The sequence below is a fragment of the Aptenodytes forsteri genome, unplaced genomic scaffold, assembly GCF_000699145.1.
Source record: "Aptenodytes forsteri isolate BGI_AS27 unplaced genomic scaffold, ASM69914v1 Scaffold267, whole genome shotgun sequence".
NCBI lineage: Eukaryota > Metazoa > Chordata > Aves > Sphenisciformes > Spheniscidae > Aptenodytes > Aptenodytes forsteri.
In genome coordinates, this window is record NW_008794173.1 from 2,363,490 (window position 1) to 2,378,182 (window position 14,693).

Consider the following 14,693-nt stretch of genomic DNA (forward strand, 5'->3'; position numbering starts at 1 on the left):
ACCACATGTAGTTTGCTTCTCTTACGATCTCCATACGAAAGGAACCTGGGATTCTGCAGAGCTGAGGGTTAGTACTGTATGAGAAGCATCACTTAGAGCTTCAGTTAAACTTGGGAAGCAGCAAGCAGAATAGTGTGTGCTAATTAGAGAGCAGTTCCCCAGAAGAGGGTTGGGAACGGTTGCTGAAGCATACAGAGGGGAGACGACCATCCTGCTAGAAGTATATAGGAGTAATAAGCAGATCTCTTCTGCCTTCCTTTGGATGAGACACAAGGAACTGGAGGTGAAACAAAATGTTACGGAAGCCACCTTCTTTTCCTCTAACCCTCCGTGTCCCCCAGCCCGATATCCTGTTTTCTCTTGTTTTCCTACCAAAACATTAGTTGCTCTTTCTAGCTAAGAAAAGTGAAGGCCAAATCCTGTTTGCTTTTGGGTGCTTACCGTAGTAGTTCTGTGCTCTGGCCCCATGTCTCACTTTTTGTCCTCACTGACTCAAAGCCCAGGAGTTCCTATCAGTCTCTTTTCATGTACCTTACCTATTGCGGAGCCTTTGCAAGCCTGACACTGGCTTCATGAAGGAAATTTTTCATCTTGTAAATGCTGGTCTCTTCTTGGGTGGAAAAATTAGGAAACAGGTTTCCTTCCAAAAGTATACTTAAAAGATTTCTAATCCTCCCTCCCTTCCCACCGAGATTTGTCATTGTGTCACTGCTGTTCTCCGGATTTCTCGTTCTTTGGAGAACTGACAAGTCTTTACTTGCCGTAACAGATATATAACAACCAAGAAAATACCATTAACTGAGAGAAGGCTAAAATGCTATGTTACCTCTCCAAGAAAAAATGAATTAGGAACATGGGAACACTCCGAATAGTAGTTAGAAAAGCTTCATCATTAGAGATCATTTTGTGCTTGCAGTTTATAATGATTCACTATCCAGAGGTGGCATCATTATTACTAGGGGGGAAATATCCCTGCAAGAACAGCACAGCACTAAGCAGTCTCCTAAATTACAGTGTGGAGCTCCAAGAGGCAGTTCAGACAAATAAAACCATGTCATGGAGCACAGGATTCTTTAGTGTGTGTGAAGGTTGCAGGAAATTGCTTTTTGCAAGGGAGCCAAACCAGCCTCGGAAGGTATTGTTTGTGAGCAGCCTTGCATTCAGGCATTTTGGGAAGCAAACAAATAACTGGAGATTAGAAAGGGGGTGAGCCTAGCTGCCCACTGCCCACATTGACTGTGTGCTGGGAGGTGAGATGCAGCCAGCCGGAAAGTCTCCACGGCAGGTAACAGGTCTGTTTTTCAATTGCCTTAATGGCTCAGAGCATCAGCTGGAGAAACTCAGGTGTGACTGTATGTATCTTAATCGTAGCAGTTATTTACAGGAAAACAGGGAATGTTTTATCAGTTCGTTTATTTCTTTCTTGATTCCCTGGAATCCAATCTCCTTTCAAATTGGTCACTTCTTGTTTTCAGGAGGTAGCCTTGCCAGGTTACCCTCTCTTGGGGTTCTGGCATCGTGTGCCGCTGGCTATGCTCAAGAAAACCTTTGTACCACCGTGGCACCCTGTGGGGCCAGGGGCTTCCCCCGGAGCGTTAGAAAGGCTATCGTTGGGGACTGCTTCGTTTGGTTCTCCTTGCAAATTTCAGTTTAGGACTTCGAATTTGCCAGTTTTGAGGATTTATGAACCAGCTGCAAGACTAGGATACTTAGCTGGTGTTTTGTGTTGAGCAGAGTTCTAATTTGTATCATTGCTTGGCTGTACGTTATGCTTTTAAACATGGTATTTTTGGTGCTTTGTTTTTGTCTCTACCCGCAGCCAGAGATTTTACCGCCTACAGTTGTTCCTAAAGAAACTGTGTTTTATAAAGTGTTCTGACACTATTTCTGAGAACTTTGCCTTTGCTATTTTTATGCACAACGCAGTAGAGCCGGTCTTAGTCCGACTAAATCAGACTCTTAAAAGACAGAGGGAGGATTGCATTATTTTTGGATTTGTGCCGTACAAGATCATACAAAGCGTTTTGCACCCCTGTGGTCGTTCATCCCGCAGATTGGCAGATGCGCCCAGGACTTCCTTACAGACCTTTAATTATATTCCTTTCAACTGCATTCTGGTGTCTGAATTTGGAGCCTCTCTTTTTCTATTTAATAGCAGGCACTTCTTGTTAGAAATAGGTGTATGGCAAAATTCAAAACATAAATAACATTACTTAGCTGGGAATCTGCTTGTTCAGACTCCAGCCCTGGGTCTTCATCTAGGAGTTCCTCAGAGCAGCACTTACCAGCTTTTGGAGGCTTTACAGGGCAGTCCTGATCCAGACTGGGTCATTTAAGCACTACTGGCATGAAGTTGTAACAACAAAAGTGTTCTAAATGATTGAAGCAGAAGTAGAACTTTTATTTTATACTGCCTTTTTTCTACATGGTTACACTGTATGGCTCAAATGTACTGTTTGCAGTACAGATTTTAGGAAGCCAATAAATCTCAAGTCCCTTCTACTGCAAATACCTAGGCTGAGTCTGTTCTCAAACTCTTTGGAGCATTGCAGTGTGAGCAAACGTGAGTTCTTGAGCATGGCTGGCTGTTGATCTAACAGGATATCCTCATTTTCTTTATTTTCTGTCTAGCAAACAGAGCTTTTCTAAATTTTGAAAATGATGATCTTATACCATTCTTATAATTGAATTTAGTGTTCTGGAGAGAGTCTTAATTTTTTGTATATTGCTGGAGTTTAACTTGCATAATAAAGGACAATTTTTGAGGTGATAAAATGCACTAGGAATGTCATTAAATATTCAGCAAAGCTACGACACGATAGAATTAAGCATTAATGAATAACGTACTAGAAATATTAGTCTTCTGTATCAGTTTAGGTCTTCTGTTCTTTGGTTATGATGAGGTCTAACATGAAAAAATGAGACACTAAACAAGCTTAGCAAAAATCAAATTTTAAAATTATTCAGTAGAATTTTAATGTATAGAAAGTTTCTAAGTTAAAGCTGCTGTGTATCCACAAGGATGCTTTCCCTTGGATAAATTGTTGCAGTTTCATGTTTTAATGTCATTTTATTATTGGTGCACATTTTATTTTTACAATTGAATTATGATACTATGGAGACGTAATTTAATTTCTAGCCCATCTGCACACCAGTGCAGTTGTAAACTTTTTTTACTGGCATACGCAAGAACTTCGTAACTCTTGGTAAGTAGGATATTAACTATTTCTAGTAAAGAAACAAAAGTCTGAACCAGAGCCTCATTAGAACGTTGATTTTGGACATAAGGACCCAACTGTCATTTCTGGCTCTCTCTATAAGTCAGGGTATTTTTCTTGAAGTTCTTTTTTCTTGAGGAATCTGCATACTCTATGCTGATTTAGCCCCCCCATTTTTATTTTTTTCCTTGAAATGTGATAACTCCATGCTCCTGAATTTTCCATTTTCTAGATCTGTATTTGCTCTGGGTGGAGCTGTGACTATGTTAGCCCAGCAAATGCAGGCAGAATGAAGTCCAAACAGTTTTCTCTGAATATGCCTGGGTCTATTTTAATTTTTGGGGTCAGAATAAATTAGTTTCTTTCCATTTCTGGCTGGACAGAATGGCAGGGACTTTTCTAACAGTGAGCTAATTTCCATAGATTAAAGTTTCTTTGTACGGCATCTGCCAGAGCTGGCGCTGGAACGGATCGCCCAGGGGCATCTCCTTTGGCCCATGCGTCGCTGCTTTAAAGGGGAGATGGATCGGCACTGAAGGCCAACCTTTGCTGTCGGATGAGCGCTTGAGAGCTTATATATGAAGTGTACTGATGGCCTCAGGCCAGTTCCTGGAGAACTTTCACGCTCCCGTCGCCTTGTCCCTTGGCGGGACAGGGGAATACCAGAGGTTCAGTAACGTGGTCAGGATTTATTTTGCTAGCTTGGTTTACTGTGAATTTACAGGTTTGGGAATGGGACTGGAAATTTTCCTACACTAGATTAACTTACTGAAAATCTTACTGTTTCTTGCATGAGGCTGATGACAAGTCCTGTAAAGTGGACATTGGGGGGGGTTATTCTGTTTTTTATTTAAAACAATAAATGTGAATTCCCACATATAACAAAGAATCACCTTAAAACCCCTACCTGACGCACAGGCTCCTGCTGCATAACATCTACTCTTCTCTAAAGCCAACGTGCGAGTCATGTATTGACTTTCCAGTGATTGTTCTTTGAACAACCTTTTTGTGGCTTTTGTGTCAGTTGTTTGAATAACTCTTTTTTACTGCTGAGGAGTTTGACAGCAAGCAAGCTGGCAGGCCCGGCTGTATTTCAAGAATATGGAATAATCTTTACCGTTCCAGCTCCTTTAGGATGTAATTCTGCTTTATCAGGGAAATATCCTCAATTGTGGTATCAAAGTTTTCACATGGGGAGAATACTGACTTCTTTAAACTCAGTCTTCAGTGTTACTGCCACTGGTTTCTTTTTCTTCTACAGAATATATGAGGTTTAGAAGTAAAATTCATTGCAGCTAATAAATTGTATATGCAGGATATATAAATATATGCCAAAACCCAGCAGTGACATATATAGTAAAATGTACAACAAAATGAAAAAAATACTATATGCCTTTGATGTTTATTTTGTTTCTTCCCCAATTAATTCCTCTCCTTTGGGCTATCCCAAACTTATGTCAAACCATGTGATTTATTTCCCCTTGTGAAATGTGGGGTTTCCTGCTCACTGGATTCGTTTCACAGAGCTTTCAGTGCGGGGCTTGGCTGAGCATCCTGTGTCCCCTGGCAGAGGCACCATGGGACCGCATCGGCTCCCTGGCGGGTTTCTTTCAGGCAGGATCAGAACTCCTCAGTGCTTGAGAACTTGATATTTCTGTTGCTTAGATTAAAAAATCCAGGAATAATCTGTACTTAAACTGACCTTTTCCTGCCCTTTTCAATTCACCTTCCTTAAAATCCCAGTTTTAGGGTGTTTTCTGTTCTGGTGCGAAGTGAGAAAGCTCTTCAAATCCCAGTAGAGGAGTAGCTGTGCTGAGCTGTGCCGCGTTGAGCCGTGCCGTGCCGTGCCGTGCGGTGCCATGCCGTGCCATGCCATGCCATGCCGTGCCATGCCATGCCATGCCGTGCCATGCCGTGCCATGCCGTGCCATGCCGTGCCATGCCATGCCATGCCGTGCCATGCCGTGCCATGCCGTGCCATGCCATGCCGTGCCATGCCATGCCATGCCGTGCCATGCCGTGCCATGCCGTGCCATGCCATGCCGTGCCATGCCGTGCCATGCCATGCCGTGCCATGCCATGCCGTGCCATGCCGTGCCATGCCATGCCGCCTCTCTGCAGCAGGGTATCGGGGAAGGGCTGTCCTCCAACGGGCCAAGAAGAAGGGAAGAAGAGTGGGGGAGAATCCAGGAGCCTCCCCCGGGCAAACCGAGGAAAGGGGGGGGTCACAGTAGCTGCAGGGTCAGCTTTTCTTCGGTACAAAACCGAACAAATGTCAGACCTTGTAATTACCCGAAAACAACCCCGGGAACCGGAAAAAATCGGGTATCGGGGACGGGCTGTCCTCCAACAGGCCAAGAAGAAGGGAAGAAGAGTGGAGGAGAATCCAGGAGCCTCCCCCGGGCAAACCGAGGAAAGGGGGGGGTCACAGTAGCTGCAGGGTCAGCTTTTCTTCGGTACAAAACTGAACAAATGTCAGACCTTGTAATTACCCTGAAAGCAGCCCTGTGAGCGTGATAAATCCATGGGGGGGAGAAAAGTCTTTAAAAGCAATCAGCTGCTTTCTTTCAGAAGGAAGCTGTGCGAGCCCATTGCTTTGTGTGTTGTTCCCGTAATTGTAATAAACATCCAGGAGGCAGCTTTCGGCAGCTGCTAATTTTGAAGTAACGTATTAATCAAATTAATTGAGAGTTCCTTTTAATAATTAGCAACAGCAAATAGAACTTTCTGAAGCGATGTTTTCAGTATTGCTAAAAGTGATTCCCCCAAAAAGAGTATCTCTGTAGATAAATCATCTGAAAAAGTGTTAAATTGTCTCTTTTGCTACCTGATAATCCAATTAAGTGGTGATCAGAAAAATAGCTCTTGGAGAATTTCAGGGAAGCAGAATAATGTACTTACTGTTGTACCAGAATCAAAATACCACATAATCATGGGTATCCATGGATACCGAAGCAACACTTTGATTACTAGATACATCCATTACCCTTAAATACCAGAGTTAGGTGTTTAATGCCCTGAACAATTTAATGCATGACTACTTGAACTCGCACAGAGAATTCTCCTGAGGTTTTGCCTTTCAGAGGCACAGCACAGAATCTGTCAGCAGGCGAAAGGAAGGCAGCTATGATATTTTTAAGACTCTCTGTCTTCTTCCAAGTTCCTGTGTGCTTTGCAACTGCTGCCACCCAGATGGCTCAATTTGCCCGCCTGTCCTCGAGCTGTCTGTGAACTGGAGCATTATGTGATGTGGCCCGATCTCTATCCCACGTCTATGACATGAGTGGGATTCCCGTGAAAAAAGTCATACGATAATCTTTTACAGTGCTTGTGCTGTTGGGACTCGCTCCTCAGCGAATGGATGGGCTCGATGTTGTGTCTCTACAGCACCAGACCTTTCGTCACGGCAAGATGAGCACGTTGGTTATTTCAAGGCATAGGATCCATCATGAGGTTGAAGCCACAATTTCTCCACCAAAGTTTTGACTTCTCCGTTTGTTTTGCAGGGCAGGAGTGGGAACCCTGGGAAAAAGCCTCCTCTGCACAGAAGCTGTTGTGGGTCCTGAAGGCAGCCCAGGAGAGGGGCACGTGGGGCTCTTACTCGTGTGGTATGAGCAGGGTCCCCTGCCACCAGCTTGGCTTTTTCCTTTCCATTGCATGAAAGGATCCAGTCCTCTTTGCTAGTGTTGATAGTGAGAAAATAAAATGCAAAAGGGAAGAAGTGAAATGGGCACTTTAAAAGCACTTTGATAATGAGCCTTTGAAGTATGATTGTTTAACCATGATTTTATAGTGGTGGCTCCAGCACCTTTTCGGGCAGGGGATCTGAGCAGGCAGCACAACGTGGGTATTTGTCTGCTTCTGCTCCTGGAGCGTGGTGGGGCCGGGCTTGGTGCCTGCACTTGACCATCCATGCAACACTGGGTGCTTTTGTAATGTGAAAATGCCATACGATTCAAGAGGTCAAAGACAGGAAAAGTGTGAGCAGAAACTTTTCATTTTTTTCATCTTTTGTAAAGATTACCATTTTTGTTATTTTATTTTATTTTCTTCTTTTTTCTGCTTTTTTGTACTCACAAAATGTCTTTTATATTATCAGAGTTCAAAACCAACTTCCTTGAATGTCTCTATAAAAGTTTTCATAGCAAAACATTTTTTTGAGGATACTTGTGAAGCAGAATCTTACATATGTATTCTGTTGGAAAGGGGGAAAAGAAGGAAGCTGGCGTCCTATGCAGGCGGGGAAAGAATGGGTTTAGTCGCTTGTTCCTGACAGTAGTTGAACAAACTGAATCTTTCCTGTAAGCCGTTTTGCTAAAAGTAAAAGCAGGAAACCAAGAAACAGATGTCGTCTCATCCCACTTGTTGCACAACTAGTCCTTTTCAGTCTACCTTTGCTAACCTGCTCATCTTGGTTTTTTTCTGATCACCCTTACTGCTCTTTCCTTCACCGGGTTTCAGTACTGCTTTTATCTGTTCCTAATTTAATAGTAATTGTCTGCAAAAAAGGACAAAAGAATTCTGGTGAATACTAGTTTTGGGGGGAAATGTGATTTCATGCTTCCTAAATCTGTTTGTAAACTGAGACTAAATTCAGTCTGCAGCTTTGGTTGGAGAGGGTGGGGGAGGAACATGAGGAGGGCTGTGCGTTGCCGTCTCGACCCACTGCCCTCAACAGCCTGGGGACTGCCGTGCTCATGCGGGAGAGCTGGGGTCCCCCGTTGTACCTGAGAGCAGTTTCCCTTCTGTGCGCGGTGGCTTTGATCTCATTTTTGATGCTGTTCTTTGACTGAAAATCAGTATCATCTTCTGTTCCAGTTGGGGATGGTGCAGCTCTGCAGCCGGGTGCAGGGACTGTGCCCTGGGTATCGATAGGTGATGGCGGGGTCAGGACACTGGGAAGTCTGAGGTACAAGTGCAACACCTCTCTGGGAAAGGCGGAAACTCACATTTCTGGATGACTGTTTTAATCATTGGGTACGAGGGAGACACCAGAATCTCCTGTGTAGCTCCTCATTTGTTTCCTCCTACAGGTCCCTAATAATGACTGTTTCCAATTTGGATTAAATGGAGATTTTTGTTTTAGGTAAAATTAATTGCATGGCTTTTTATTTTAATGAGAAAAACCTAAGACCTAGCAACAAAAAAAAAAAAAAAGTTTGATCTGTAAATTTTCTTTTTCAGTCTGGCAGCCAAGGCAAAAAAATCAGGTATTTGTACATCTGTAATTGTCAGCATCCTGAGCAATACCTTAAGATAAATTTCCTCTGTCTCCAGCATCCCTTAATTAAAACTTCTCCAGAAGCATGTGTGAAAGCAGGGGCCATTATAAGGATCAAAGGGAAACTGAAGAAGGTTTTTTTTGTGCAAAGATTAACTAGAAGTGGCGTTTCTTGAGACAGAAACTCTGCTACAGTGAGTCTTGACAGTGACTTAATGAAGTTCAGAGGGCTTTTCTACTAGAAATAAAATTTGGGGGAAAAATTGTTTTTCACCAGCCAGGGAGAAAGAACCCAACTTCACTCTGCATTTTGTTTGTTTGCCAAAAAAAATCTGGAGGTGCTGTTGATTTCGGTTGAAATGTTAGCATTTCTGTGTTTTCTCAGAGTGGTGCCAGTGGCTCGCAGTGTGGGGAATTTTAATGCCAGGAACAATCCCAAACAATCGGGTCAGTTTGCCAAAGTGGCACAAACCACTGGGAAAACTAGAAGCTGTAAAACCAACTAATTTTCAAGTTATTGTTTGAGGAAATGGTTTGCCTTGTTGTCTTATCCTTTTCATAGATTATTGTGCATTTTCACGGCTTACTTGTTGGACAAAGGCGCATCTGGAAAGGCTGAACCTACCAGGTCTGCTCCTGGTGTTCTCGTCCCGGATCTGATGTTATTACAAAAACATTTGCTGGCAGCAGAGAAGGATGAAAAAGATGCCAATGTTAAACTTCTATACATAGCCTGGAAGAGAACGGGTATTGTTTCAAGAGTAGAGTGGTATAGAACTGATTGCCTCATCGTTGTTGTTGTGACCACCTTTCATATACTGATTCCTGTGAATTTCTAAAACTCCATTGCTAAAGGAGTTGAACATTTGCTTGCAGAATTGCTTGAATGATGTCTCTTATATATCCTACAGTTCACTGCTCTTTTATGCATCTCCAATATCCATTATCTTCATAATGGTCTTCGCATTTGGTTGCAGAATCCCAGATACCTGCTCTCTTCACTCACTAGACAGAAATAACCGTAGCAAACGACAGGAACCCTCTTTGTCGCCAGCTGGTACTGGCGTGGTGCTGCTGGTGGGACCAGTCCCGGATGACTGGGAGGCTCCCGGTGCCGCGCAGCCTGCAGGCTGCGGCTGCTGGACCTGTGCGGAGCAGCCCCGTCTCGGTCGCAGGGTGCAGCGTGGGCTCGACTCCCAGACTGTCATTAATTGCGATAGCAGTTTGTAGCTAGTTAGAGCATTTGCCACTTCCCCAGTCCATCAAGGGTAATGTATTACTGCAGAAATCCTATGACAAAATCCTTCATTTGCAACTTTCACATTTTTACTGCTTAATTCCCTTGGAGGTTTTTACCTTGGGAGCACTGTGAATTAGCTTGACAGTTTAAATAACTGTGCACATGTGTTTCCTATTGTAAGAAGAATGCAAGATGAGAATATGAAAGTTAAACTTATTCTATATGTGCCATTTGGACAATATACACCCAATTCCTTGGGCATCTATTATTGCTAGGGAATGAAAAATGACATGTCCCTCTGCCTGCCATGAGGTCCTCCACCGAGATCAAAACACTTTTATTCAAGCTCATAAGCTTGGATGTAAACAGACGCTAACGTGACTAGCATAGTCAGGTGGCTGGGATAGATCACTCTGCTGCTACAATAAGAGCTTGTACTCTGATGTCAAATGCTGCCCGGTGTGGACTTGAGCAAAACAAAGCAAATAAGAAAATAATACACGTTGACCCATTTCGGTGACTGGGAGCACATATTAGTCAATTTGTAATAGTGCCACTTCCCTGGAAGAGACACTACCAGTTTAAAATCAGGATATCCATCAACGTGTCTGAATTGTATTATCTGGGTCTTGCATCTTACTTCTCTGCCTTTTTTATTTGCCCTTGATCTGCCTTGTATGGCTCTGGCTGTTTCTGTTCCTAATGTTGCTTCCGAGAGTGCTTTCTCATGCTCGCCTCTCCTGCTGCTGTTATATTGAAAGTGTTGCAGCTACCATGCTGTAAATAAAATATTTTGGGTTTAATCATTGATATTTGCCATTTATCCATAATTCCTGCTTACCATTTATCTATAATTCCTCTGTGCCATTCCAGAGATGGCACAGAGGTTAACAAGGTATCACATCAGCCACTCCATTTGGGAAAGCTCTTCTACCATCCTGGCTGCAAGAGCAGCTCTCCATTAGCTCGGGCTAAACCCATAGTGCCTGACCACTGCACCCCTCCCATAACTGGCATGTTCATGAAGGAGCTCTGTTACCTGCCTTCACCAGTGGACAGCAGAGGAACTAAGAGCTGACTTCCCAAAGGTAGTAGAAAACTCTCTATCACCAAAAGGACCTGAAATCTGCCTTCCCAAATTCCACACTGTTTTCTTTCTCCACTCTGGGTCCTCTTTTCTTTAAAAAACCCGTGGAAATTACATACTTTGAAGCTGTACATTGCATTAGAGGCTTTTTTCCTCGCTATTGAGAGTCTGGCCACAGCTGTCTCTGTCCAAAGATGCTCAGTTCAGCTGTAATCATTATCAACTATAATAAGATTTTTGGCTTCTCCATCCAGGCAATAGAGATTGCATGACCCACACAATAGGTGTAATTATTGTCAGGGTGGGTTGCTGAGCTAGCAGCCTTCCCAACGATTTTAGCCTTTTTTCAAGGACTTAAATCATGTAGGTCAGAATCACTTAATATTAAATACTGATTTTTTTTAATAATAGTTTTACAACAACAGTGTATCACTTGATCTAGGTTTTTTTTTTTCTTTTTTTCCCCTGGATACAGGGATTCTTTAATGTAGGTAGACTCTTAACTACAGAAATACTACTGTCATGGGTGCCAGGTCTGAGACCCTTTTGCTTCTGTTTCTCTCTGCGCGCCTGGTGGTGTGGTCGTTTCTCTGTGGTGGAGCCGTGGTACCTGGGGATGAGCACCTGTTAGCATTCTTCTGTCCTGATTTAAAAGGCTCTTAAAGTTACTCACTGGCACAGTAATTAGAAATCAGAAGGTTTGGGGGAATATTGCCCTGCATGCCTGTCTGCTCGTGTCTGTTCTTTGGGGCTGCATTTCCGATCCTGTCGTGAGAGAGCCCACTTTTTCTGAATGAAAGCGATGGAGAGCTATGAAGGGTTGCAAAGGTTCTTCGCAGCAGCTTCAGATGTGTCTAAATAATGGCTCCATCCAGCATGCGAAAGCCCTTTGATCCCGACACTATAAAATATATCCTCTCCTGTTCTGCTGTGTCCAAATGGGAGCCTCTTGAAAGGACACCGTGGAAGGAATGCATACATTTTCAAGTGACAAATCTCAGAGCTTTGTAACAGTCTGTGGGTTGGTTTGGGGTTTTTTTTTTTCTTTTCTCTCCATGAATTCTTCAAAGTTCCCACATCTTTATTTAACAAGAGAAATCGGGGTCTCTCGTGGGAGATTCGAAGTAGCTTGGCTTGGCGTGATGGAGTGCCAGGGAGGGCACGGGCACTTTCCAGGAGCAGCTAATAACTTTAAATTCTCCTTAGGTGCGATGCCAGGACGGAGAGATTTTTCATCAACAGAGACACACGGATGGCTTCTCCTCGACTTCCAGCTGTCTGCAGGCGCCCCACACTTGGGAGATGCCTTGGCCCTGCTTGTGGAGCAGGAGTCTCAGGCTCAAACCCAGAGCTGGCTGGGGGTGTGTGTTTTTAACCAGCATGTAATCCGTGCCAAGTGGGGCATTTCAGGAAAGCTGGATAACTCTGCTCATGGATTTGAGTTGATTCCGTCTAATTTTGACTGGGGAAAATAAAAAGAGCATTTAAAAAATGTTTAAACTTTTTGAACTTACTAGCAATGAGACTTTCTTTCCTCATTTAAAAATGAAGTTTTCTTTTGAAAATCAGTATTGTTTTCTTATGAAGAAAAAAATCACGTTGCAATAATTTCAGGCTGCAATAATTATAAACCAAAGTGAAACATTCTATGTAAGTCAGAGAAAAACTTGGTGTTTATAATTGTTTCATTCTTTCTCAGCCTTTCCTTCTCACCATTTTTACTTCTTCCCAGCAAACCAATCTTTTTTTCTCCAGAGTTTTTGGATCAGCTAGTACCAACAGACCTGGCTTGACTTCAGGCAACCTCTGTGTCTCAGCTTCTCTACGTCTAACATAAGGAAAAATGATCCTGACCTACTTTGCACAGTGCTCGGAGATCTGCAGAAGAGCCACATTTTGCAATTTTAAAACCATATGTTTTAAAACGGATGTTTTACTGGATGCTTTACGGATGTTCAGTGGTTTTCCTCCAGGTGTTTGCATGTCTGCTTTGCCATGGTTTAGGAGGATTATGGCAGACTGCAGGCAGACAGCATGTGCTGGTGGTGGATAAGCCTCCTCCTCTATGTTCTTTCCCTGAGAACACCTTCTCTATTACTTCATTTAACAGTACTTTTAAATCTGTATTTTAAAGCATATCTGTGAATATCTCCTTTGTCCTGCTGTGTTTTAATTAACTCATCCCGGCTGCTGTTTCTTATTATGCATCTCTGATACTTTATTAATTAACACTGTGCAGATACTGAGGAAGTTGGTATCTAAGATGCTATAAAAGATGAAAGTGTTTATCACTAAGAAACAAAATAATGAAGGCAAAAGTTGTGTTTTCATCCGCCAACAATGACAAGCAGAATGTCACCGTAGATGTGATCCCCCCCCCCCCAAACAAGCTCTATAACTAAAAAGTGCTAAAAGTGAGTATTTCTTTGGTACCAATGTGTTTATCACTATTACTGTGTTGATACTGTTTTGCAGTGTTACCTGTGTATTTATGAGAAGTCCAGCTCACAGACATGTACTTTATCTTGAGGCTTCAATTGCTGGGTCAGCTCCATCTCACTTGGTGATGGGCATTTGAATGAGTAATGATTTTCTTGAACAATCTTTGCTTTGCCAATATTTCAGCTCCTTTGCTGTTCCTATTCTAGATAAGTTGTTTCAGTGGAAGCGTTTTCCCTCAATATCCTTCAACTTGCAAAATTAAAAAGAATCTCAGCTCTTCACCAAGATAAAATTTGTCTAATACATTGCCAACATCACTTGCCTTTCAACTGGTTGGGTTTTTTTAAATCAGTTTAAGCTTCTTCAGGTGGTTTGGTTTTGGTTTTGGGTTTTTTTTTAATCCCTCTACTGACTGGTTTATTTGTTTATTTTGCTTTTCTATGATACTGTTTTTACCCATCTGTTTAATCCATGACCCTACCCCAGGCATGCAGACTGTGTGTATCCCAATGAGTGGTCTGTGCAAAAAAAATAATTGTACGAATCCCTCAGGAAGCTCGACATGAAGATTGAGTGCTCCATAAGGGCAGCGATCCGATCGGAGAGTTCCTCTTCCTCCCAGGCTCCTCTTCCAGCCATGTGTATTTCCCACTGCCTTTCCTGTGCTCTCCAGTGACAGAGTCCTTTTCTTCTTTCTTCTTTCTTAAACAGGTGGGCTCTGCATTGCTCAGTCCCTGAAAATCCCCCAGGATCGCAAGGACAAGACCATCGACTTTGATAAAATTATCAAGCAGCTCCTAGAAACTCCCAATGCCAGGGCCATCGTTATTTTTGCCAGTGATGAGGACATAAAGTAAGGATGACTGAGGGAATTAATTCACTTGTGCTTCATAGCTATGCAGAAAAGAGGAAGCAAGTAAGAATATGAATAGTGAAGTGGAAATGTCTGTTGTTAAGAGCAATGTGGATTTTCCGTCGTGGAGGGTAACACCAGGCACGGCGGTGCTGCTATTGCTGCCCTGGCTCACGTGGTGCCCCAGACCGTGCATCGCTGTAGTGGGGAGACGGGAATGTTGATCAAGGTCTGGAAGCTTTCCCTGTCATAGGGTTACTCATGCGTTGGAAGGCAGACCTGACCTTACCTCTCAAAGAGGCATTAAGAAGATGCCCCTCTCTCCAAGCTCATGCTTCTATGTATTATTCATTAATTCAGAGTCTATTTTATGGCAAGTGATGGTTACTAGTGATAAAATGGCTTGGATGCTCAAGGTTAAAGCACATACGGTGCTCAAGGTTTAACCACGTATGACTTGCTCATAAAATAATATAAAGAGTATTTTAAAATATTCCATATTCTCTCTCCAGAATTTTAAATTAGCTTAAAATTCTGATGGCATTGTCAATTGCTGAGAGGATCAGTTAAACGAAATGAGACACAAAGAAGTTAGGATAAAGTTTCAGTAAAGTCAACGGCAAAACTGTAAG

The 14,693-nt window shown here is 42.8% G+C and overlaps 1 protein-coding gene across 1 annotated transcript in view; it reads left to right on the plus strand.

Moving 5' to 3' along the window:
• GRM7 (glutamate metabotropic receptor 7) overlaps nt 1-14,693 on the plus strand; it is a 298,621-nt gene that overhangs the window by 160,011 nt on the left and 123,917 nt on the right. The window contains exon 4 of the mRNA XM_009283647.2: nt 13,920-14,061. Coding sequence (XP_009281922.2) covers nt 13,920-14,061 — 142 coding nt within the window. The remainder of the gene's footprint in view (nt 1-13,919; nt 14,062-14,693) is intronic.